The sequence below is a fragment of the Salmo salar genome, chromosome 10, assembly GCF_965601325.2.
Source record: "Salmo salar chromosome 10, fSalSal1, whole genome shotgun sequence".
NCBI lineage: Eukaryota > Metazoa > Chordata > Actinopteri > Salmoniformes > Salmonidae > Salmo > Salmo salar.
The window spans coordinates 45,733,566-45,760,000 of NC_138300.1; the positions used below are offsets into that span (position 1 = coordinate 45,733,566).

Sequence of the window (26,435 nt, forward strand, 5' to 3'; positions counted from 1 at the left end):
AGTGTGTAATCTGTGTCACAGCAGACAGCAATTTAGTGTGTAATCTGTGTCACAGCAGACAGCAATTTAGTGTGTAATCTGTGTCACAGCAGACAGCAACTCAGTGTGTAATCTGTGTCACAGCAGACAGCAACTCAGTGTGTAATCTGTGTCACAGCAGACAGCAATTTAGTGTGTAATCTGTGTCACAGCAGACAGCAACTCAGTGTGAAATCTGTGTCACAGCAGACAGCAACTCAGTGTGTAATCTGTGTCACAGCAGACAGCAACTCAGTGTGTAATCTGTGTCACAGCAGACAGCAATTTAGTGTATTCTCCCTCCCTCAAGACAACCAAGTCGATATATACCACAAAATAATGGTTCAGGGTGGCAGCTCATGCTCTCCTAGTATTGTCTGTCTGCAACCCTAACCTGTCTGAGTGACTGATGGCCTCGGTAATGGTGGAAGAGAAAACACGTTTAGATTTGATCTTTCTCAACTCAACCATTTCTTAATAAGTCAACAGTCGTGGCAATAAAGATTTTATTGTGACCACGAAAACTACACAAGATCTTGACAAGGATTACACATCACTCTGGTATTTTTCAGTTTTTTCATTGGTTTCAAAATGTACATTCTTTTATCATGTATACCTAGAGAAGCAACAACTTTTTCAATAGAAAAAGGCACGCAAATGAAACTAGATGGCACATTTCTTACATATCGTAAAGAAGTTTCAAATACAGTACATATACAACAAAGAAAATCATCTTTTTTTTTTTTTGAGGGCTCAGCCAATGCAAATGCAGATCTAAAACGCAATTCTCCACAACTGTTACAATAAGTGTCCCAAAAGCATCCAAATCCAACAGAGTCCAACCATTCAATAACACCTGCTTTGACACACTATCCCATCATGTGCTTATGCTGTACAGTCTATCAAGCTCAGAGCAGCCATCGGAAAGAAAATAGACCTTTTCAGAAGATAGGCCTTTTCATTCCTTTTTAATTAAAGTCATCCCAGCATAATAGTTCCTGGAAGTGTGCAGCACTGAATGAAGGAGCCTCCACCCCTCTGCTCTCCTCTCTCCGAGATGTGACAGAGCTGGCTTCCTGTGGACTGAACAGTAGCACTGTAGACGGAGAGAATGTGCTTAGAAAATGGCATCCTATTCCTTATAAAGTGGGCAGAGGTTTAGCATCTAGGACGCCTCGCACACTTGGAAGCCTTTTCCCCATATTCTAAATGTCCAATATAAGTGCACAACTTTGCCCAGGGCCCATAGGGATCTAACTGCACTATATTGGGAATAGTGTGCCATCTAAAAACAGCTAAGGTTCTGTAAATGCCCTCAACAGATAGATGAGCCTATCACTGACTGAACACCGGCCACAGGCCATTGTCTGTGTCTCTCCTGAGTCCTCTCCCTCCTGAGGTACTAAACAGCAGCATCAGACTGAATCAGTACATGAAGCACTATCAGCGCTTACAGCTGGTGGGCGCTGTCCTGTGCTTTGAGTGGACTGGAGGGAACAGTTCTGAACTGGGGGAGGTAGAGGGGGACACTCCTCATCCCTACCACCAACCCCTCATCACTGTACTCACTAAACATAGAGTCCTGACTCCCGAGCAAAGGGATGGACTCAACGGATGAGCCCTCTCTCCCCAGAACCATCACCTCTTTGAGAAGCATAGCCCCTGTGTCTTCCTCCTCCTTCTCCTCCTCTTCCTCCTCTCCCTCACTCTCCTCCTGATAGCCCATCCCCAGGTAATACAGGTCCTTCTCCTCAATTACCTCTATCCCCCCATCCCTCTCTCCTCCCAGGGCCTCATCCTCCTGTTCTGAAGTCTCGGAAAACTCCTCGACAGAGTTGTAAGAGCAGGAATGCCGTGGGTCCAGGTCCGACTCTCCGGTTCCGGAATGGGAGATCTCCAGCTCCCACAGACCTCCGGGGAAGGAGCCCGAGATGTCGGAGTTGTTGCCTGAGAAGTTGCCCTCGTCGCTGGAACTGCTGAGGCTGCCCTCCTGCTTGTAGAGGTGGTGGGGGTCGTCAGAGAGAAGCACGGTGGCGTAGGTCACTGACGGCTGGGCTGAGCTCTCCAAACTCCTGGGGAGATCTGGGAGTTGGAGGGTCTCCTCCTCCTCTGGGAGCCCAGGCACCTCTGAGTCCACACAGAGAGCTGGGGAGGAAGCTGGAATCAGGTCCTTGTCTGGGACTGACGTAGGGGGCCCAGTCTTCTCCATGATGGTGGCCTGGGAGATGGTCTCTGAGACGAGGAGTAGTGGCCAGGCTGGAAGGCCCTCTGGGTGGAGGAACAACTGCTCCATAGTGTCAGCCTGGACAAGAAGATAGGAGGAGAGTTAGACAAGCCTATGGATTAGATAGTACTTTATTAATACTGTGGCAAGCTGTCCTACACAGCACATGCATTTTTTGGTCTCTATGGTCTCTTACCGTTTTAGTAGCCTGCTATATCTTTAAGTGTGTTTTCATGGCTAAGTGTGTGTGGAGTAGTATTCCTGTACACCTCACCTTCCCGAAGTCAATCCCCTGAGCCCAGGAACAGTTGTTGGGGTTGGGAACATCTTTCCACATAAACTTCTTCATGCTGGGATTCAGACAGAATAGAATTTAACAACAAGGTATGGAGCCTTTCAGTCTCCAATCCAACACTCTCACTCATATACATTTACAAAGCGTAGTGTGTTTGTGTACGGATGTGTGCTTAGGTGTAGCTAGGACAGAGGGCAGCATGTGTATGTGAAGTGTGCGCCTCACTCACTCACTTTCACCCCCTTTCTCAGAACACATTCAGCCAATCACCATAGTAATTGAGCCCTGAGGACATTCTGTACATTGCTGAAATGTCACGTATAATCTAATTCCATTCCTAATCAATGTGTCTGACTGTGTTCCTCAGATCAATAACTACCTGGAATCACCATTTTAGTCCTAACCACCTGCACAGAGGCAAAAAACATTGATCCTCTCGTTCTAATGTCAGGACACAGTCCAAAAGTACTTTCTGTAAATACACCACTGGTATAGAACAGAACACACCACTGGTATAGAACACACCACACCACTGGTATAGAACAGAACACACCACTGGTATAGAACACACCACACCACTGGTATAGAACAGAACACACCACTGGTATAGAACAGAACCCACCACACCACTGGTATAGAACATAACCCACCACTGGTATAGAACAGACACCCACCACACCACTGGTATAGAACAGAACCCACCACTGGTATAGAACAGAACCCACCACACCACTGGTATAGAACAGAACACACCACTGGTATAGAACAGAACCCACCACACCACTGGTATAGAACAGAACAGACCACTGGTATAGAACGACCACCACACCACTGGTGTAGAACAGACCCACCCACCACTGGTATAGAACAGAACCCACCACACCACTGGTATAGAACACACCACACCACTGGTGTAGAACAGAACCCACCACTGGTATAGAACAGAACACACCACTGGTATAGAACAGAACCCACCACACCACTGGTATAGAACATAACCCACCACTGGTATAGAACAGAACCCACCACACCACTGGTATAGAACAGACCACACCACTGTGTAGAACAGACCCACCACTGGTATAGAACAGAACCCACCACTGGTATAGAACAGAACCCACCACACCACTGGTATAGAACAGAACCCACCACTGGTATAGAACAGAACACACCACTGGTATAGAACAGAACACACCACTGGTATAGAACAGAACACACCACTGGTGTAGAACACACCACACCACTGGTATAGAACAGAACACACCACTGGTATAGAACAGAACACACCACTGGTATAGAACAGAACCCACCACTGGTATAGAACAGAACCCACCACACCACTGGTATAGAACAGAACCCACCACTGGTATAGAACAGAACACACCACTGGTATAGAACAGAACACACCACTGGTATAGAACAGAACACACCACTGGTATAGAACAGAACACACCACTGGTATAGAACAGAATGCAACACTGGTATAGAACAGAATGCAACACTGCTATTGAGTGTCTACGACTGAGCAAAAATCTGTTAGCAGTATATACAGTTCATTGTCAAATGATTAAACTTTAAATTATATTCAATTATGATGTGAAATATAATCTTACTGGTTTTGGGATATGACCAGGGTGACGAAGAGGACAATGGAGAGGAAGGCGATGATCATCAGAAGCATGTAGGCAGCAGGCCCAGCATCACCCCCCCTAAAGACTGGAGGACAGGACAACACCCTGTGTAAGTCTATCAATCAATCAATTAATCAATCAATCCACATTGGATCATATTCACATTGACAAGATTGCGCCAGAGAACAAGGCTGACATTTTACGTATGCCTAACCCAATTTTTTTTGTTGTTCATTTCTTTGCGTTGTTTGTAACTTATTTTTTAACTTATTTTGTACATAATGTTGCTGCTACCGTCTCTTATGACCGAAAATAACTTCTGGGCATCAGAACTGCGATTACTCACCACGGACTGGCAGAATACTTTTTTCCTTTAACGAGTCTGACGTGAATGATATACTGCTTCCCGGGAACAGGCCCAGATCCCCGTCATTTGTGTGAAGAGAAGGCGGAGAAAAAGGGGCCAGAGGGCGGGCTGCCTTCTGAGAATTCGTAGCCGATCTAATAAACCCCCACTTCCTTCCATTCTGCTAGCAAACGTGCAATCTTTGGAAAATGAAATCTATGACCTACGCGGAAGATTAAACTACCAATGTGACATTAAAAACTGTAATATCTTATGCTTCACGGAGTCGTGGCTGAATGACAACATTATCAACATACAGCTGGATGGTTATACTCTGTATCAGCAGGACAGAACAGCGGCGTCTGGTAGACAAGGGTTGGCAGACTATGTACTTTTGTAAATAACAGCCGGTGCATGATATCTAAGGAAGTCTCGAGGTTTTGCTCGCCTGAGGTAGAGTATCTCATGATAAGCTGTAGACCACACTATCTACCGAGACAGTTTTTACCTATATTTTTCGTAGCTGTCTACATACCACCACAGACTGATGCTGGGACTTGATCAATAAAAATTGGTCAGATGAAGCAGATGCTAAGCTACAGGACTGTTTTGCTAGCACAAACCGGAATATGTTCCGGGATTCCTCCGATGGCATTGAGGAGTACACCACATCAGTCATTGGCTTCATCAATAAGTGCATCGATGACGTCGTCCCCAAAGTGACCACACGTACATACCCCAACCAGAAGCCATGGATTACAGACAGCATCCGCACTGAGCTAAAGGCTAGAGCTGCCGCTTTCAAGGAGCGGGACTCTAACCCGGAAGCTTATAAGAAATCCCGCTATGCCCTCCGATGAACCATCAAACAGGCAAAGCGTCAACACAGGACTAAGATTGGATCGTACTACACCAGCTCCGACACTCGTCGGATGTGGCAGGGCTTGCAAACTATTACAGACTACAAAGGGAAGCACAGCCAAGAGCTGCCCAGTGACACGAGCCTACCAGACGAGCTAAAGTACTTCTATGCTCGATTCGAGGCAAATAACACTGAAACGTGCATGAGACCACCAGCTGTTCCGGAAGACTGTGTTATCACGCTCTCCACAGCCGATGTGAGTAAGACCTTTATACGGGTCAACATTCACAATCCTTGGTGTCCACATCACCAACAAACTAACATGGTCCAAGCACATCATGAGTCGTGAAGCGGGCACGACAAAACCTATTCCCCCTCAAGAGACTGAAAAGATGGGTCCTCAGAACCTCAAAAGGTTCTACAGCTGCACCATCGAGAGCATCTAGATTGGTTACATCACTGCCTGGTAAGGTGCCTGATCGCATCCGACCGCAAGGCACTACAGAGGGTAGTGCATACCTCATATGCCATCCAGGACCTCTGGATGGCATATGAAGGAAGACCCTAAAAATTGTCAAAGACTCCAGCCACCCTAGTCGTAGACTGTTCTCTCTGCTACCGCACGACAAGAGGTACCGGAGCGCCAAGTCTAGTTCCAAGAGGCTTCTAAACAGCTTCCACCTCAAGCCATAAGACTCCTGAACATCTAATCAAATGGCTACCCAGACTATTTGCATTGCACCCCCTCTCTTTTATACCGCTGCTAATCTCTGTTATCATCCATGCATAGTCACTTTAATATCTCTACCTACATGTACATATTACCTAAACTAACCAGTGCCCCCGCACATTGACTCTGTACCGGTACCCCCCGGTGTATAGTTTTGCTATTGTTATTTTACTGCTGCTCTTTAATTACTTGTTACTTTTATTTCTTATTCTTACTCATATTTTTTTAAACTGCATTGTTGTTTAGAGGCTCATAAGTAAGCATTTCACTCTAAGGTCTACACCTGCTGTATTCGGTGCATGTGACTAATAACATTTGATACCAATACATAACCCTAGAGGAAATGTGTTAAAACACTCATAAAATTGGCACTCAAAAAATTTGAACATATGACTTACATTATAGATGCATGCATGTCAGTGCTTTAATATACAAAATAAACACAATCCATACTCATATGTGAAATACATAGGCTGCGTTTACACAGGCAGCCCAATTCTGATCATTTGTCCAATTATTGTAGAAAGATCTGATTGGTCAAAAGATCCAAATTGGGTTGCCAGTGTAAACGCAGTCATTGAGACATATTTTTGGCCGGGTATATTGTATGTTCCTATCTTGAGGGAGGGCTTACCTTTAGTATACACTGGCTCTCCTTCTCCATCCGCGAACACTGGATACAAAATAAACTCGTACTCATCAGTGTCATAGAAATGACCTGGGAAATATAGTCAGAGAACAGAGAAAGGCTCAGATTAGAACAGATTGAACCATATAGTCAGAGAACAGAGGCTCAGATTAGAATAGACTGAACCATATAGTCACAGAGAACAGAGAGAGGCTCAGATTAGAATAGATTGAACCATATAAAGTCACAGAGCACAGAGAAGCGTGCAGATTAAAACAGATTGAATCATATTTAGTAACAGAGTAAAGAGAGAGGCTCAGATTAGAACAGATTCAACCATGTCTATAAACTCTCACTAGAGGGCGCCAGAAGCTCACCACCAACAACCTCTCAAACTGGAACTCCAAACGGATTGAAGTGCCACAGTTTGACCAGAAGCTGTTAAGGGGGTAGAAGCTGTTAAGGAGCCTCTTGGACCTAGACTTGGTGCTCTGGAACCGCTTGCCGTGCGATAGCAGAGAGAAGAGTCTATGACTAGGGTGGCTGGAGTATTTGACAATTTTTAGGGCCTTCCCTTGACACCCTCTGGTATAGAGGTCCTGGATGGCAGGAAGCTTGGCCACAGTGATATACTGCACCGTACGCACTACCCTCTGTAGCGCCTTGTGGTCAGATGTCAAGCAGTTTCCATACCAAGCGGTGATGCAACCAGTCAGGATGCTCTCGATGGTGCAGCAGTATAACTTTTTGAGGATCTGAGGTCCCATGCCAAATCTTATGAGTCTCCTGAGAGGGAATAGGCATTGTCGTGCCCTCTTCACGACTGTATTGGTGTGTTTGGACCATGATAGTTTGTTAGTGATGTGGACGCAAAGGAACTTGAAGTTGATGTGAATGGGGGTATGCTCAGCCCCCCTTTTCCAGTAGTCCACAATCAGCTCTTTTGTCTTGCTTACATTGAGGAAGAGGTTGTTGTCCTGGCATCACACTGCCAGGTCTCTGACCTCCTCCCTGTAGGCCGTCTCATTGTTGTTGGTGATCAGGCCTACCACCGTTGTGTTGTCGGCAAACTTAATGATGGTGTTGGAGTCGTGCGTGGCCATGCAGTCATGGGTGAATAGAGAGTACTGGAGGGGACTATTTATTTTTTTTTCTATTTTTTTTTCACTTCACCTTTATTTAACCAGGTAGGCTAGTTGAGAACAAGTTCTCATTTACAACTGCGACCTGGCCAAGATAAAGCAAAGCAGTGCGACACAAACAACACAGAGTTACACATGGAATAAACAAGCTAAGAACTCATCCGAGGGCTCCCGCACTGAGGATCAGAGTGGCAGATGTTTTGTTGGCTACCCTTACCACCGGGGGGAGGCCCGTCAGGAAGTCCAGAATCCAGTTGCAGAGGGAGGTGTTTAGTTGCAGTGTCCTTAGCTTAGTGATGAGCTTTGTGGGCACTATGGTGTTGAACACTGAACTGTAGTCAACGAACAGCATTCTCACATAGGTGTTCCTTTTGTCCAGGTGGGAAAGGGCAGTGTGGAGAACAATAGAGTTTGCATCATCTGTGGATCTGTTGGGGCGGTATGCATATTATAGTGGGACTAGGGTTTCTGGGATGATGGTGTTGATGTGTGCCATAACAAGCATTTCAAAGCACTTCATGGCTACAAACGTGAGTGCTACGGGTCAGTAGTCATTTAGACAGGCTACCTTGGGGTTCTTGGGAACAGGGGCTATGGTGGTCTGCTTGAAAATGTAGGTATTACAAACACAATCAGGGAAAGGTTGAAAATGTCAGTTTAGACACTTGCCAGTTGGTCAGCACATGCTCGGAGTATGCATCCTAGTAATCCGTCTGAATGTTAACCTGTTTAAAGGTCTTGCTCACATCGGCTACGGAGAGCATCGTCCGGAACAGCTGGTGCTCTCATGCATGGTTTAGTGGGGCTTGCCTCGAAGCGAGCATAGAAGGCATTTAGCTCGTCTGGTAGGCTTGCGTCACTGGGCTGCTCGCGGCTGGGTTTCCCTTTCTAATCCGTAGTAGTTTGCAAGCCCTGCCACATCCGATGAGCGTCAGAGCCAGTGTCAGAGCCGTGTGGCTCAGTTGGTAGAGCATGGTGTTTGCAACGCCAGGGTTGTGGTTTCAATTCCCACAGGGGACCAGTACGGGGAAAAAATGAATGAAATGTATGCATTCACTACTGTAAGTCGCTCTGGATAAGAGTGTCTGCTAAATGACTAAAATGTAAATGTAGTAGGATTTGATATTAGTTATGTATTGACACTTTGCCTGTTTGATGGTTCGTTGGAGGGCACAGGGCAATTTGTTATTAGGGATTTTCTTGTCTCGCTCCTTGAAAGCGGCACCTCTAGCCTTTAGGTCAGTGCGGATGTTGCCTGTAATCCCCGGCTTCTGGTTGGGATATGTACGGTCACTTCGGGGATGACGTTGTCGATGCATTTATTGATGAAGCCAGTGACTGGTGTGGTATACTCCTTAATGCCATCGGATGAATTCCAGAACACATTCTGTAGTAGCAAAAAAGTCCTGTAGCTTAGCATCCACATCATCAGACCACTTCCGTATTGAGAGAGTCATTGGTACTTCCTGCTTTAGTTTTTGCTTGTAAGCAGGACTCAGGAGCATAGAATTATGGTCAGATTTGTCAAATGGAGGGTGAGGGAGAGCTTTGTATGCTTCTCTGTTTGTGAAGTAAAGGTGGACCAGAGTTTTTTTCCCCTCTGGTTGCACGTGACATGCTGGTAAAAATTTGGTAAAACGGATACAAGTTTCCCTGCATTAAAGTCCCCGGCCACTAGCAGCGCTGCTTCTGGGTGAGCATACTCTATATTGCTTATGGCCGTATATTGCTCGTTGAGTGTGGTCTTAGTGCCTGCATCGGTTTGTGGTGGTAAATATTGATGGAAACTCTCTTGGTAAATAGTGTGCTCTACAGTTTATCATGAGGTACTCTACCTCAGACGTACAAAACCGAGACTTCCTTAATATTAGAGATTGCGCACCAGCTGTTGTTGACAACAGGACACAGACCACCATCCCTCGTCTCACAAAGCACCCTGATCTGCGCCCCCTGTATCGGCGTCTCCTCTTTATGCGAATGACGGGGATTTGTGCCTGGTCCGAGAGGAGCCGTACATTTTTGTCCTTCGATTTGTTAAAGAAAGAGAATGAAAGAGAGAGAGAGAGAAAGAATGAGAGGGGAAATGAGACGGAAAGGTACAACAGGAAGTAAATGTACATACCATATAGGTAGAGTAGCTTGTCAGTAGGGGGGAACCTGGTCCACCTCTCCCTGCTCTCCGAGGTCTGGTCCGGTCTGTCCTGGTGGTTCTGACCCGACCACTCTACAACCAGGGACCACGGTACACTGCTGTTGGGCTGCAGAGACCACAACAGGACCACACAACTACTGTTCACACGGGACGCACTGAACAAACGCACACACTGACCTGGAGAGGGAGGGGCAGAAAAGGGAGGATGAGAGAAAGTGGGGGAAGGAAAGGAAGAGAGAGTGGGGGAAGGAAAGGAAGAGAGAGTGGGGGAAGGAAAGGAAGAGAGAGAGAGAAATAAAAATGAAGTTTATATTTTCTCTTCATGTAAAAACGGTTGGCTGGTATGCCCTCACGCATCTGAGCGGTCGGCTGTGAAAGCCCTCACCCGCTAGTACACTTATGATGACTGTGATTTGAGTTCTGACCCTCTACAGGATGTCCAGTAGGAACAATGCCGATGCTTCTCCTTTCTGGGTTTTAATTTCCTTTTTCTCTTCATCATCAACACACACACTTAAGTGTAACTGTCACTAAGGAAGAGGGATAATGGCCTCGAAGCTGGTGGTTGGAGGATATATTGGCACGGTTTGCCAGCCCTCGACTTTGTCTTGGGCCTAACAACTCCCATGCCCATATATCCTCCAACCACCGGCTTTGAGGGCATTATCACTTTTATCCAACGGGTTACCAACATATTCAAATAATGATCTACATATTTTCATTAAAAATGTTATTTTGATAAATTTATTCATAGTATTTCATCATTCCACAAGATATCGTCCCGACATAAATCTAGGGTTGCTACAGATGCGACCCAGTTGTTCAGTCTTTTTGTTCTGTATCGATGGACGCGACCCAGTCGTTCAGTCTTTTTGTTCTGTAGCTATCGACGCGAACCAGATGTTCATTCTAAATGCTCCATTGCCATACTGACTGGCAACGTTCTAATCCCTTGCTTGCTAGCTAGCCAACTACGGCTAATTTACAGTCACATCAAAAGCGCAGCCAGACTAACAGCAAAGTAGCTGCATTTGCATTTGTTTAAGCTGTTTTCTAGTTTGATTTATTTGGATACATCCATAACAATGAGCTTATGATGCGCGACTTTGCCTGGCAGAGAAAATGTTCTCTCGTCAGGACACTGTTCAGACAAAAGAAAGACAATCTATGACATCCATTTCAGCTGATTTTAATCAATGAAACCATACATTCTCTTTGTTACCCACCACAGCTGACATAGCTATAGCTACTTATTGTATGTCCCATTTATCTGTACATTCCCCTGGATTGTGCATTGTGTGACGACCCTCCCACTCTGTCTGCCGTATTCTCTCTCTTTGTTCTTGTTTCCTTATTAGGATGCCAGTGGGCGGAGTTGGAAGGGTCGTCAGCTACATGGGAAACACCTGGGCTCGGGTGTGTCCCAGGATAAAGGCACCTCTTCCACAGTCATTGGGGAGACTCTCTCCACGCAGACACCTCGTTGTTTTTGGTTGTGCCATCTAATAAATATATATTTTGATACTCCTTGTCTCCACGTTGTCTCCCTTTTGTTGCGAACTCAGAGCCGGTTCGTAACAAGTGGGGGCTCGTCTGGGATCTGAACGGATTGTGTTTGGGAGAAAACGTGGAGGTATGTTAAATTCTGTAGGTGCTTTGTTTGTATATTTTGTTAGTTTGAGTTTGGTGCTCAGTACTGGTTGCCTTTGTTTGTGTGCTGTGTTGGAGAGAGTACATTGGTTAGTTTCCAGGCCCTGCCCAGCCTGGAAAACGCTTGTTCTACTCGCTGTTGGGACATCGGTCTGAGGAGGTGAGTACAATCAGCTGTGTACCTCGGTGGGAGATTTGGATAGGGTAGTGAAACTTACTACCCGGAGCTATAGCCTTTTTCCCCTGATAGGCTTAGCGACGTGTTTCATTTTGGAATATGTTGGGCATGGGTAATGTTTGTTATTTTTGTGTGGTGTCTGTGGACTGAGCAGTTGTCTCGGGGGCACATCCGTGGCTTGGTGGAATCTACCAGCGTGCTGGGGGGTTACTTCCTTGCCAGCAGGCTACAGTGCATAATTACCCACCGCAAATCTGCATTAAGACTAGGGTTGAGTTATTGTAGGTTTTGGGGAAGCTCCATATCTCTTTTCTGTGGTGCCCGGTGTGATTGTATTTTCTCTTGTTGTGGTCTGGTGTGCTCAGCAGAATCGTTGGAGTGACTATGAACCGTTGGGAGATGTTGTTTGCGTTTGTAGCTGATACGGTCTCTTGTGTGCCCTGTTCCTGAGTTATGTGACTGACCATTGTTTGGTTTTGTCATGTTCTAACTTTCCTGTCTGTTCCCTCCTGGTCTTGTGTTCTCCTTTCCTCTTAAATGTTGCTGAGGTCTGGGGAGAAGGAGGTTGGCTGGGGCAAGTGGAAGGTGAACATGTAACCTCTCGTCAATTTGGGACGCACAGGGCTGTGTCAATTTGGGTCGCAGAGGCTGGTACGTTGTTCCGGGGCCCTTGTTGGTCCCCGGTTTTATGGGGGGGTGTGTGACGACCCTCCCACTCTGTCTGCCGTATTCTCTCTTTGTTCTTGTTTCCTTATTAGGATGCCGGTGGGCGGAGTTGGAAGGGTCGTCAGCTACATGGGAAACACCTGGGCTCGGGTGTGTCCCAGGATAAAGGCACCTCTTCCACAGTCATTGGGGAGACTCTCTCCACGCAGACACCTCGTTGTTTTTGGTTGTGCTAGTTGTGGTATCTAATAAATATATATTTTGATACTCCTCGTCTCCACGTTGTCTCCCTTTTGTTGCAAACTCGGAGCCGGTTCGTAACAATTGGTTGAAATATCTGTCTCAGTCTGTGCTACTACTTCTGCTGCCTTGCTTCAGCCTTTAAGGTGTTGATGGTGCTGCAGTGTTCACTTTGTTTTCAGCCAGGATGTTGCTCCAGAGTTTACTGTCGGTTAGTGACGGACGTCAGTAGCTATGGAGCGAACCTTCGCACCCATGTCCACTCACTGACAATCTCCCTCGCTTCTAAACCAGCATTGGTCAGTTTCTGGACTGTCGTTGTCCTGATGCTGTGATTAGTGTATGAAGTTGGTCCACCTGCCCTACAGATCTTGGGTAAAAGTGCTGCCAGATACTTCACGGCCATCGGCTCTGACGTGTACCAGACCGAGTCCCCGATACACTCTCCTCTCCTTGGGTGGAGATGAAGGGCGTTCTCCGGGCATTTCGATAGATATTTCTCCAGTGATGCCACCAGCATAGCAGGTTCCCTGGCTGCTCAAACATGAATCCCCTCTTGGACTCCTTGCCCCTCTCCCTTGGGTCCAGATGATTCTTTGTGGCCTTGTTATATGCGATAGTGGCGTGTCTGAGTGAGAGAATGCATTGTTTTAATATTGTTTTCCAGTAGCCTAATTACAAGTGCAAAAAAAACAGGCTATGAACAACATACCTTAGACCGTTCTCGTCTGTTTTTACGAGGAATGAGTTGGGCTTCAGTTGTCTTTTTCCTCTTCGACCCAGATGTAACTGGAGGTTGAACTACCCTTTCTGGACCAGACCCCTTGGTGTACCAGGATTCAGAGCCTGAGTTTTGGAGCTTGGGCCATTGTCCTCATCGGTGGCTGTTTGATGTTGCCCAGAAATACATGATTAGAGGTGGTAAATTCGGTGTCCTTCATATGGCAACAGCTGCGACCAGTGGGTGGATCATTTAGAAACCGGTTGAGCTCACTACGGAGTGCCAGGTAGCTACTTATGCTGTACTGCTCCCCCTTCCCATTTCGTACATTTGTTGGAGAAGGATGTTAAACTCTTAGTGACAGTTTTGAAGTCAACAACTGTTTAATTCTCTGCTAGTCAGCCCTCGAAGCAACGCACAGCCCAGTTTGTATTCTTAACCTGTTAGGGCTAGGGGGCAGTATTTGCACGGCCGGATAAAAAAATGTACCCGATTTAAGCTGGTTACTACTCCTGCCCAGTAACTAGAATATGCATATAATTATTTGATTTGGATAGAAAACACCCTAAAGTTTCTAAAACTGTTTGAATGGTGTCTGTGAGTATAACAGAACTCATATGGCAGTCAAAACCCTGACAGGAAACTGAAATCTGATGTGTGGATATCACTTCAAACATTTGCCATTGAAACACACAGGGGCTTGGGATTCATTTAGCGCTTCCACTAGATGTCCCAGTCTTTAAAGTGGTTTGAGCCTCCTACCATCAAAATTGACTGAAAGAGAGGATGTTTACCTTTGTCACAGGGGATGGGCCATTACCATTGTGACGTCGGCGCCCATGGGTACTCTCCCTTTTCGAAACGTTTTGAAAGACAATGCAACCGTCCCAATGGAATATTATTGAAGCCCTGGTTGAAAAAGCCCCTAAAGATTTGTTATACGTTTGACATGTTTGAACGAACTTAAATATATTTTTTTTGCTCATTCCTGACGACAAGTCAGATGCACACGGTACATTTTCACTAGCCTTCGGAGCGCGCTAACACTATTGGGACATAAATTATTCACTTTTTTGAACAAAACTACATTTGTTATGGACCTGGGATTCCTAGAAGTGCCTTCTGATAAAGATAATCAAAGGTAAGGGATTATTTACAATAGTATTTTTGATGGTTGATCGTTCCAAGATGGCGCCAACATTTATAGCCTAGACTTCTTTTCTGGGCATACCACGTCGTTTATTGCAAAGTGTGATTTCCCAGTAAAGTTATTTTTAAATCTGGCAAAGAGATGGCATTCAAGACATGTTAACCTGTTGAGGGTAGGGGGCAGTATTGACACGGCTGGATAAAAAAACGTACCCGATTTAATCTGGTTACTACTCCTGCCCAGTAACTAGAATATGCATATAATTGTTGGCTTTGGATAGAAAACACCCTCAAGTTTCTAAAACTGTTTGAATGGTGTCTGTGAGTATAACAGAACTCAAATGGCAGGTCAAAACCTGAGAGATTCCTTTACAGGAAGTGGCCTGTCTGACCATTTGTCTTTCTTTGACATCTCTTTCAAAAACTTAGGATCTCTGCGGTAACGTGACACTTCCCACGGCTCCAATAGGCTCTCAGAGCCCGGGAAAAACCTGAATGTCGTCATTCTGTTGAATCTGACAATTAATCTGGATGGTTGTACAGTCGTCTCAAATAAAACTGTGAAGGACCTCGGCGTTACTCTGGACCCTGATCTCTCTTTTGAAGAACATATCAAGACTGTTTCAAGGACAGCTTTTTTCCATCTACGTAACATTGCAAAAATCAGAAATTTTCTGTCCAAAAATGACGCAGAAAAATTTATCCATGCTTTTGTTACTTCTAGGCTGGACTACTGCAATGCTCTACTTTCCGGCTACCCGGATAAAGCACTAAATAAACTTCAGTTAGTGCTAAATACGGCTGCTAGAATCCTGACTAGAACCAAAAAATTTGATCATATTACTCCAGTGCTAGCCTCCCTACACTGGCTTCCTGTTAAGGCAAGGGCTGATTTCAAGGTTTTACTGCTAACCTACAAAGCATTACATGGGCTTGCTCCTACCCATCTTTCCGATTTGGTCCTGCCGTACATACCTACACGTACGCTACGGTCACAAGACGCAGGCCTCCTAATTGTCCCTAGAATTTCTAAGCAAACGGCTGGAGGTAGGGCTTTCTCCTATAGAGCTCCATTTTTATGGAATGGTCTGCCTACCAATGTGAGAGACGCAGACTCAGTCTCAACCTTTAAGTCTTTACTGAAGACTAATCTCTTCAGTAGGTCCTATGATTAAGTATAGTCTGGCCCAGGAGTGTGAAGGTGAACGGAAAGGCTGGAGCAACGAACCGCCCTTGCTGTCTCTGCCTTGCCGGTTCCCCTCTTTCCACTGGGATTCTCCGCCTCTAACCCTTTTACAGGGGCTGAGTCACTGGCCTACTGGTGTTCTTCCATGCCGTCCATGGGAGGGGTGCGTCACTTGAGTGGGTTGAGTCACTGACGTGGTCTTCCTGTCTGGGTTGCCCCCCCCGCCCCCCCCCCTTGGGTTGTGCCATGGCGGAGATCGTTGTGGGCTATACTCGGCCTTGTCTTAGGACGGTAAGTTGGTGGTTGGAGACATCCCTCTAGTGGTGTGGGGGCTGTGCTTTGGCAAAGTGGGTGGGGTTATATCCTGCCTGTTTGGCCCTGTCCGGGGGTATCATCGGATGGGGCCACAGTGTCTTCTGATCCCTCCTGTCTCAGCCTCCAGTATTTATGCTGCAGTAGTTTGTGTCGGGGGGCTAGGGTCAGTCTGTCACATCTGGAGTATTTCTCTTGTCTTATCCGGTGTCCTGTGTGTATTTAAATATGCTCTCTCTAATTCTCTCTTTCTCTCTTTCTGTCTTTCTCTCGGAGGACCTGAGCCCTAGGACCATGCCTCAGGACTACCTGGTATGATGACTCCTTGCTGTCCCCAGTCCACCTGGCCGTGCTGCTGCTCCAGTTTCAACTGTTCTGCCTGCGGCTATGGAACCCTGACCTGTTCACCGGACGTGCTTGTTGCACCCTCGACAACTACTATGATTATTATTATTTGACCATGCTGGTCATTTATGAACATTTTAACATTTTAACATATTGACTATGTTCTGTTATAATATCCACCCTGCACAGCCAGAAGAGGACTGGCCACCCCTCATAGCCTGGTTCCTCTCTAGGTTTCTTCCTAGGTTTTTGGCCTTTCTAGGGAGTTTTTCCTAGGAAGTTTTTCCTAGCCACCGTGCTTCTTTCACATGCTTTGCTTGCAGTTTGGGGTTTTAGGCTGGGTTTCTGTACAGTACTTTGAGAATATCAGCTGATGTACGAAGGGCTATATAAAAATAAATTTGATTTGATTTGATTCCAGCCCCAGGCTGAAACACATTATCGCCTTTCTCAAGTGGCAGATCAAGGGACTGTGGGCTTAGGTGCGTGCACTGGCCGCCCCCGTCTTTGTGTTTTTTCCTCTGTTTGCCGAAAAGGAGATTCCCGGTCGGAATATTATCGCTTTTTTACGAGATAAATTGCATAAAAATTGATTTTAAACAGCGGTTGACATGCTTCGAAGTACGGTAATGGAATATTTAGAATTTTTTGGTCACGAATTGCGCCATGCGCACGACCCTGATTTACCATTTCGGATAGTTTCTGGAACGCACGAACAAAACGCCGCTATTTGGATATAACGATGGATTATTTGGGACCAAACCAACATTTGTTATTGAAGTAGAAGTCCTGGGAGTGCATTCTGACGAAGACAACAAAGGTAATAACATTTTTGTTATAGTAAATCTGATTTTGGTGAAGGCTAAACTTGCCGGGTGTCTAAATAGCTAGCCCGTGATGGCTGGGCTATGTACTTAGAATATTGCAAAATGTGCTTTCACCAAAAAGCTATTTTAAAATCGGACATATCGAGTGCATAGAGGAGTTCTGTATCTATAATTCTTAAAATAATTCATGCTTTTTGTGAACGTTTATCGTTAGTAAATTCCCCGGAAGTTTGCGGGGGGTATGCTAGTTCTGAACGTCACATGCTAATGTTAAAAGCAGTTTTTTGATATAAATATGAACTTGATTGAACAAAACATGCATGTATTGTATAACATAATGTCCTAGGGTTGTCATCTGATGAAGATCATCAAAGGTTAGTGCTGCATTTAGCTGTCTTCTGGGTTTTTGTGACATATGCTAGCTTGAAAAATGGGTGTCTGATTTTCTGGCTGGGTACTCTGCTGACATAATCTAATGTTTTGCTTTCGTTGTAAAGCCTTTTTGAAATCGGACAGTGTGGTTAGATTAATGAGAGTCTTGTCTTTAAATAGCTGTAAAATAGTCATATGTTTGAGAAATTGAAGTAATAGGATTTTTAAGGTATTTGAAAATCGCGCCACTGGATTACACTGGCTGTTGCGTAGGTGGGACGAATGCGTCCCGCCTAGCCCAGAGAGGTTAATCTATAAGTCTTTGAATGACAATATTACATTTTAACAATGTTTTCGAATAGTAATTTTGTAAATTGTAGCGCTGATCATCGGAAGCATTTGAGGGAAAAGATTTTCTGAACGTCATGCGCCGATGTAAAATGCTGTTTTTATATATAAATATGAACTTTATCGAACAAAAAATGCATGTGTTGTGTAACATGATGTCCTAGGAGTGTCATCTGATGAAGGTTGTCAAAGGTTAGTGCTGCATTTAGCTGTGTTTTGGGTATTTGTGATGCATGCTAGTTGCTTTGAAAATGGCTGTGTGATTATTTCTGGCTGGGTACTCTGCTGACATAATCTAATGTTTTGCTTTTGCTGTAAAGCCTTTTTGAAATCGGACAACGTGGTTCGATTCAGGAGAGGTGTATCTATAAAATGGTGTAAAATAGTCATATGTTTGAGAAATTGAAGTTATAGCATTTGAGGTTTTGCATTTAGCGCGACGCGATTCCACTGGCTGTTGATTAGGGTGGGACGCAAGCGTCCCACTGGCCCAGACAGGTTAACAATGCAGTATCCCCCAAATTTGCATTCCTGAGGATTATTGCCATCTCCTTTTCACATTCATCTATTGTCATGCCGCTGAAAAGATCAAAAGAAATGTTCCACTCATCCATTTTAGTTTTCACAACAAAGTATCGATTTAGCCAATCAACTGAAAAAAAAAGCTGTGTGTTGCTATGACAACCAGCTCAATTTGCTGCTTTACATGGGACGGTGGAGATCCCAATTCAATGTCAAAGGTTTGAGAGACAGACAGCAAGGTTTATACAAATCTCTGCTGTTGAAAACCAAATGCTAGTCTAAAAGAAATGGGAGATAATGTCTAGATGCTTTTTAAAGTGGAGATCAAGATTTAGCAGGTGGTAACTGAAATAGACACCGGCTGGAATGTGATTTTAACCAATCAGCATTCAGGATTATACCCACCCGTTGTGCACACACACACACACACACTTCGATTATATACCATGGATCTTGACTGGGAATGAATCTTGGTGGAATAGTACAATTCCGAATGAATTGTGTTTCTATAATGCAAGAACATGCACAACATAACAGTAAAGTGTCATAATTAGGCTATATAAACATGAATGAATAAGCATAATATTACACTACTATAACACCGATATAAACATAGCAGAATAAACAATAACCAAAATGATGAACATCTTGTCGTAGAGAGAGAAACCAATTACTGACACTGACAAGATAAAGATTTATGTCACCCTCTCTCTCTGGTCCATAGCCACAGAAAGTAGGGGTGCTGAGGGTCCTGCAGCATCCCCTGAAAAATATGAATAAAAGTTGTGCACTGGGCCTTTTACATGCCTTGATAGCATGTATTATGCATCTATTTCATGTTGGATGCACCGTTCCACAAGTAGGCTAAATTAGTCAATGTACAGTGCATTCGTACCAAATATGGTAATGAGAAGAAGCCCAGTGGTGGGCAGAGGGAGAAAATGGAGCGAGATGGATTTTGGCCTACATTTTGCACATTTTCTCAGATGAATCTCAATACAGTTTTCTGTTCCCAAAACTAGAATCTGTTATGAACAGATTGGAAAGTTTTGTAGACTTTTGCCTTTGCAAAGGTTTTAAGAAATCGCGTTGTTAAGGAGTGCAAAGTAGAATTGAGTTATTGCACACGCGAATTTCACAGAGCAGGCGTTCCCTAACGGAAATATGCAGATGTAGCTAGAACGGCCCAATAGGATCTCGCTAGCTCGTGCTTGGCTCCGCCCACCTCCTTGCTTGTTCTGCCCCTATGACCCATCTGTTCCCATTGGAAACGACAGGCTGTGGTCTATCTTCGTTTAGTTATAAAAATCTGTGCCCTAGGTTTAGCTGAACGCCATCCCCAAACTACTTCCCGCTGCTAAGCTCCGGGCTGGTGCGAGAATCTGCAATGCTTATCTTATCGTATCTGCCCCAGCACCACAGGGTCATGAATTACTCCGCACATGCGGGAGCTCCATGACCTGTCTGGGAAGGTTCTAGAAGCTCGCATCAACCACTCTAACAAAGGCCACTATGGAAAGCGCAGCGGTAGCATGTGTATATGAAAAACTATGTTTACCAATACAGCAGTGACACTTATGGTAACGAGGCATAATGCTACATACAATAAATTATATGCCAAACAGAATAGTAATAGCTGTACTATAGAACATATATGTTTGCAAATTGATCAAAGTTAGTGAGTAATTTCTGGTTATTACCCATTACTACACAACATGTAAAAAGATATTCAATAAACCCCCCCCCCACAACTTACATTTCGATGCACGCACAACATTCAGATATTCTTGTTACTGTCCACAATAAAAATTGTCCTCAGAAAATGTGCGTATTCTTTCTTCCTATGATGAGGGATTACTAAAAAGGTAGGCTGCGTGGGAATTAGCACAACAAAGAGTGTTCCCCTCCTGTCCTTGACTAGAAAATAAACTGAACATCATATCATTTTTTTGGCCCATCCAAGTTGAGAGACCAGTACCTATTTTACTAATAATAACAGTACCAGCATCACAGTTAATGATTTCCTCTTAGCCAACTAGCTATTCATGAAAATATGAATAACAGATGAAAACACACACAACAAACATCTCGGTGTGTCACAAAGACCTGTGCCCAGAAGAGCTCCATTTTACAATTAATTCCAAGTCCATTATAACAATTATTAGACCTCGGTAGAGAACATACCAAGTCAGAGATAATGGTTTTTGATCCACTCTCAGGCTTTTAACTGACATCAACATGCCTAATCATTTACATTTTAGTCATTTAGCAGACACTCGTACCCAGAGCGACTTGCAGGAGCAATTAGGGTTAAGTGCCTTGCTTATGGGAACATCAACAGATTTTCCACTTAGTCGGCTCGGGATTCAAGCCAGCGACCTTTCAGTAAACTGGCCCAAAGTTTTTAACCACCAGGCTACCTGCTGCTGCCCGCACCCTTCCTCTCCTCTCCCTCTAGTGAAGCCGCACCCCCCTCGGACCTTGAGGTAGTGAGCATGCCCAGTTGGGACCAACATGCCTGTTATCTCTCACTGATGACCACGAAGTCAGAAACATAGTATTTCAACTGACTATGACATGAAGCAAGAACACCAACTAAATATATGTTATTTAAATTGGGAAAACAAACAAGCAGTTTTCAAAGAACATTTTCTTTCTTTACAGATATTTGTTTCTGAATGCAAACTCTTTTGACTGCTAGTAATCTGTTTATGCTAGTAGTCTGTGTACTGGGTATAAAAATCCTTCAGCCCTATACAAATACAGTACATTCCCATTCAGTGTATTTTTCAGCAGCGACTTACGTTTGGGGTGTCTATCCAGGGTCATGTGGGTGTTCCGAGTGGAAGAGCCCTGGCTGTTCTGAGCCTTGACCGTCACAGAGTGGACCTCCTTTCTCCACTCAAAGCTATAGGATGACACCAGGCCTATTCGCTCCTCAGTAACAGTGCCCCCAGAGTCCTGGTGCTGTACTACAAGTTCCTCCACACAGTAGGTTGGCTCCACTATGGGGGAATGCTATGGGGAAGAGGAGAGGGAAGAGTTGAGACTATCAAGGACTCTAATGAGGATTTGTTACCCAATGTGCTACTTCCTTATATTCTCTGATCTGAGATCGGTAACTGAGTACTGCTGTATTGCACTGACTCATCTAGTATTTTCAGAATAAACTAAGAACAACGACGTAGTGGAAGGAGAGGAGGCACCTTCGTACACCTGTTCAATTAATCTAACTCTCTCTGATGTTGACATTTAAACCACATACTATGAAACATGTAATGTGTTCTCTGAAGGCTATGGACTGTACCTCGAAGAGAAGAGTGACGTTTGTCTGCGTACTTGCTGGATCCTCCTGAAACACTCGCCAGAAATCAGGACCCCGTTCAGGAGCTGAGAGAACAGAATATAGATGTTACAGCTGTGTGTATGTATGTGTGCACGTGTACCTACTGTATGACTGAGGCTTGAATTTTCTATCAGAACGTTATTTTCCATTTGGCAGCAGGCTACATGAAAATTGGAACCGCTGGATCGGGGAAACGGCTCGAGTCGCACAAAATGGAATATAACGTTGCGGATAAAGTTCTAAAGACCTACATCGCTATACTGAGAGAGTTTTAGTTTCTAAAAAGACATATTTGGGTGTTTTTGGAGCATTTGTTAATGTTTATTCGAACCCCCGTACTGTACAACGAGGATGAGGAAGCGAATCGCTGGTTGGGGTAGGTTTCTCAAAAACAAGTGAAATCACCCCAAAAAAATTCTGGACCTTTATATTTATTTTTTATGACAATGACACTAACCTGTATAAATAAAAGTGAAATGACATGCATGAAGTGATGAGGAAGTCATCCAGTACAATACTGTACCTCTGCTGTTGTGAGTGGTGGTGTAGAGCAAGTGGCTCCAGTCACTCCAGGTCCCGGAGCCGTTGATGTGCCTACAGCGGACCTGCACATTGTACACCCCACACACATCTGGTTCAAGGACCTCAGCCCACGACTCAGTCTGCAGAGCTAGGACCTGTGGAACATATCCCAATTAAATCACATATTTACACCAAATCATTTATTTTTCAATGATAGAGCTTCAAAATCAATAAATATTTATCCATTAACTCAAAAGCAAATGGATTTTGGGAAATTACACTATATGACAAAAGTTATGTGGAGACCTGCTCTTTGAACATCTCATTCCAAAACCATGGGCATTAATATGGAGTTGGTCCCCCCTTTGCTGTCATAACAGCCTCCACTCTTCTGGGAAGGCTTTCCACTAGATGTTGGAACATTGCTGCGGGGACTTGCTTCCATTCAGCCACATGAGCATTAGTGAGGTCGGGCACTGATGTTGGGTGATTAGGCCTGGCTCGCAGTCAGCTTTCCAATTCATCCCAAAGGTGTTTGATGGGGTTGAGGTCAGGGCTCTGTGCAGGCCAGTCAAGTTCTTCCACACCGATCTCGACAAATAATTTCTGTATGGACCTCGCTTTGTGCACAGGGGCATTGTCACGCTGAAAACAGGAAAGGGCCTTCCCCAAACTGTTGCCACAAAGTTGGAAGCACAGAATCGTTTAGAATGTCACTGTATGCTGTAGCATTAAGATTTCCCTTTACTGTAACTAAGGGGCCTAGCCCGAACCATGAAAGACAGTCCCAGAGCATTATTCCTCCTCCCCCAAACTTTACAGTTGGCACTATGCATTCGGGCAGGTAGCGGTCTCCTGGCATCCACCAAACCCAGATTTGTGAAGTGTGATTTATCACTCCAGAGAACACATTTCCACTGCTCCAGAGTCCAATGTCTGCGAGCTTTACACCACTCCAGCTGACGCTTGGCATTACGCTTGGTGATCTTATGCTTGTGTGTGGCTGCTCGGCCATGGAAACCCATTTCATGAAGCTCCCGACTTACAGTTATTGTGCTGATATTGCTTACAGAGGCAGTTTGGAACTCGGTAGTGAGTGTTGCAACCTAGGATAGACGATTTTTACACGCTATGTGCTTCAGCACTCGGCGGTTCTGTTCTGTGAGCTTGTGCGGCCTACCACTTCGCGGCTGAGACGTTGTTGCTCCTAGACATTTTCACTTCACAATAACAGCTGACCGGGGCAACTCTAGCAGAGCAGACATTTGACGAACTGACTTGTTGGAAAGTTGGCATCCTGTGATGGTGCTACGTTGAAAGTCATTGAGCCCTTCAGTCAAGCCATTCTACTGCCAATGTTTGTCTGTGGAGACTGCATGGCTGTGTGCTCAATTTTATACACCTGTCAGCAACGGGTATGGCTGATATAGTCGAATCCACTAATGTTAAGGGTTGTCCATATACTTTTGTATATATATAGTGTATAATGTATGTCTTAAAAGATATGAATGTTATGTGACCCAGCAAGCGAGGGAACATTTGGAATGGAGGAAAAACTTCCAAAATACCCATGTGCCCAAAGATAGTGGGCATTTTCAAAATATTCTCATCTGCCCACCAAAAGTGTTAATCAAAGGTTTTATTAAAATGACGTATTCTGCTTCATGCCACCAAGTCAGTGTTCCTCTACCAGTAAATGCCATGTATTTTAGGGCAAATAATGCCACTCTTAGATCAGAGATAGGAGATAGATAGAAAACAGAGACGAGCTGATGATCATGGCCAGGCGGTTGGAGCTAGATGAGCTCAAGGTCGCATCCGATATGGCTCCCTATTCAGGGTTCCCCAACTAGCAGCCCACTGGCCGAATTTAACCCGCCGGTGATTTTATTTCACCTCCCAGGTTTTCTGAGCAAAACAAAGTTAGATATAAAACATTTTTTTGACATAAAATACTATAAAAACACCAGCAAATCAGCTCCAATTGATTTTAATATTGGAAATATCTGTTCCAAAATTATTCCCACACATAGAGATATATGTAAATGTATACCAATGTAAACACAGTTTGAAATTATTATGTTTTAGTCAAATATTATATGTGTGTTTGGGTTTCTTGCGGTCAATTTGCAGTCCACAAATTATTTGTAATTATGTTCTGGCCCCGTGACCATCCGTTCAAGAATAAATCGGCCCCCGGCTGAATCTAGTTGATGATCCCTACATAGTGCACCACTTTGACCAGAGCACTATGGCAAGAGCCCTACGTACCTGCCAGAATGGATGGGCCCTGCCAGTTGAGAGGGCATAGCGGACCTGGTACTGCATATCGTAGATGGGCAGTTCTGGGGGCACCCACGCCAGCTTTAGGACCCCACTGGGCATGCTCACTGCCTCAAGGCCTGAGGGAGGATGGGGTTTCACTAGAGAAAGGGAGAGGACAGTCATTATGTAGCCTGATCAAGCAGACTAAAAGCTATACATGATTTTTTTAAATATAGTAAATATTACTAACACATACTGGTGCAGTAGGTTCCAAAAAGCCACAACATGTAAGAAAATAAATGTAACAAGACCAGAACTCCTATACTGGTCCTAACTCACCGTGGTCCATAGGTGTGATGTAGACAGGATGTGACCTCATGCTGTTGTCTGTCTTGGCCTCCATCCACAGCTTGTAGCAGGAAGTCACTCTTATTGGCTGCAGATTGCAGCTCTTCACTCCCCTATAGCCGCTGGATTCACATTTCGCCTGCCTGACCACACCCACTGGCACACCCACCCTCTCCGCCTCCTCCATGACGTCACAGGACAGGTCGGCCACCCTGGAGAATTTAACGGACACACACACACACACACACACACACACACACACACACACACACACACACACACACACACACACACACACACACACACACACACATAAAGACCGTCAGGGTGAAAACACCTTTACCACTTCTGGGTATGTATGAACCATGTCATAGTCAATGGTATGCAACAAGTCTAAACTTCTACACTGCCTGAGTTTTGAAATCACGGCAATAATTCACAAATTCACCAGCTCAAATAGACAGAAACGTGCTATATGGCAGACCAATCCGAACTCATCTCTCGGCATGTCCAGCCCACTCATTATCTCAGCCAATCACGGCTAGTGGGAAGGTTGCTCTCTTTTTCTGTGGCTAAACCAACTAGGCTCGTAATTTAACAATTTTATTCATATTTACAGATGGCATACAAGTTTGTTATTAAGGCACATGAAAGTTCACGTTGCAGAAGGCATTTCTGCCCAAAAACTCAATTTGATATAAAAAATAATAATATTACATTGAAATGGCTCTCGTGTGAAGTAGTGACCCGCGACATACTGTACACCTAGTTTCCTGAAACGGGTCACAAATAGCTAAAAAGTAGTACTGTAAGTAGTTGCTAAAGTTGACCGTGATGAGACTCAAACATGCAACCTTTGGGTTGCTAGACATTCACGTTATACACCCCCCATCCACCCTGACCAAGGACCTTATAAGTAATCTACTGTCTCATGAACCATACCACACTGCGTGAATCAGGCCTTCTTGGTCGAATCGCTGAAAAGAAACCACTACAAAATGACACCAATAAGAAGAAGAGACTTACTTGGGCCAAGAAACACGAGCAATGGATATTAGACCGGTGGAAATCTGTCCTTTGGTCTGAGGAGTCCAAATTTGAGATTTTTGGTTCCAACCGGAATGTCTTGGTGAGACGCAGAGTAGGTGGATGGATGATCTCCGCATGTGTGGTTCCCACCGCAAAGCATGGAGGAGCTGGTGTGATGGTGCTTTGCTGGGCACACTGAATTATTTAGAATTTAAGGCCCATTTAACCAGTATGGCTACCACAGCATTCTGCAGCGATATGTAACCGATGTGAAATGGCTAGTTAGTTAGTGGTGGTGCGCGCTAATAGCGTTTCAATCAGTGACATCACTCGCTCTGAGACCTGAAGTGGTTGTTCCCCTTGCGTTGCAAAGCCCGCGGC

At 44.8% G+C, this 26,435-nt stretch overlaps 1 protein-coding gene across 2 annotated transcripts in view; it reads right to left on the reverse strand.

Annotated features, from left to right (window-relative positions):
* Positions 1-510: 510 nt before the first annotated feature.
* lepr (leptin receptor) overlaps positions 511-26,435 on the reverse strand; it is a 115,872-nt gene continuing 89,947 nt past the window's right edge. Inside the window, exons 11-20 of one of the 2 annotated variants that reach the window (XM_014123299.3) lie at positions 25,017-25,237; positions 24,684-24,835; positions 22,414-22,567; positions 21,852-21,934; positions 21,349-21,562; positions 9,999-10,205; positions 6,741-6,824; positions 4,151-4,253; positions 2,517-2,592; positions 511-2,320 (exon numbers count right to left, since the gene is read on the reverse strand). In XM_014123299.3, coding sequence (XP_013978774.1) covers positions 1,469-2,320; positions 2,517-2,592; positions 4,151-4,253; positions 6,741-6,824; positions 9,999-10,205; positions 21,349-21,562; positions 21,852-21,934; positions 22,414-22,567; positions 24,684-24,835; positions 25,017-25,237 — 2,146 coding nt within the window. In that variant the 3' untranslated portion in view covers positions 511-1,468. 2 annotated transcript variants of the gene reach the window in all.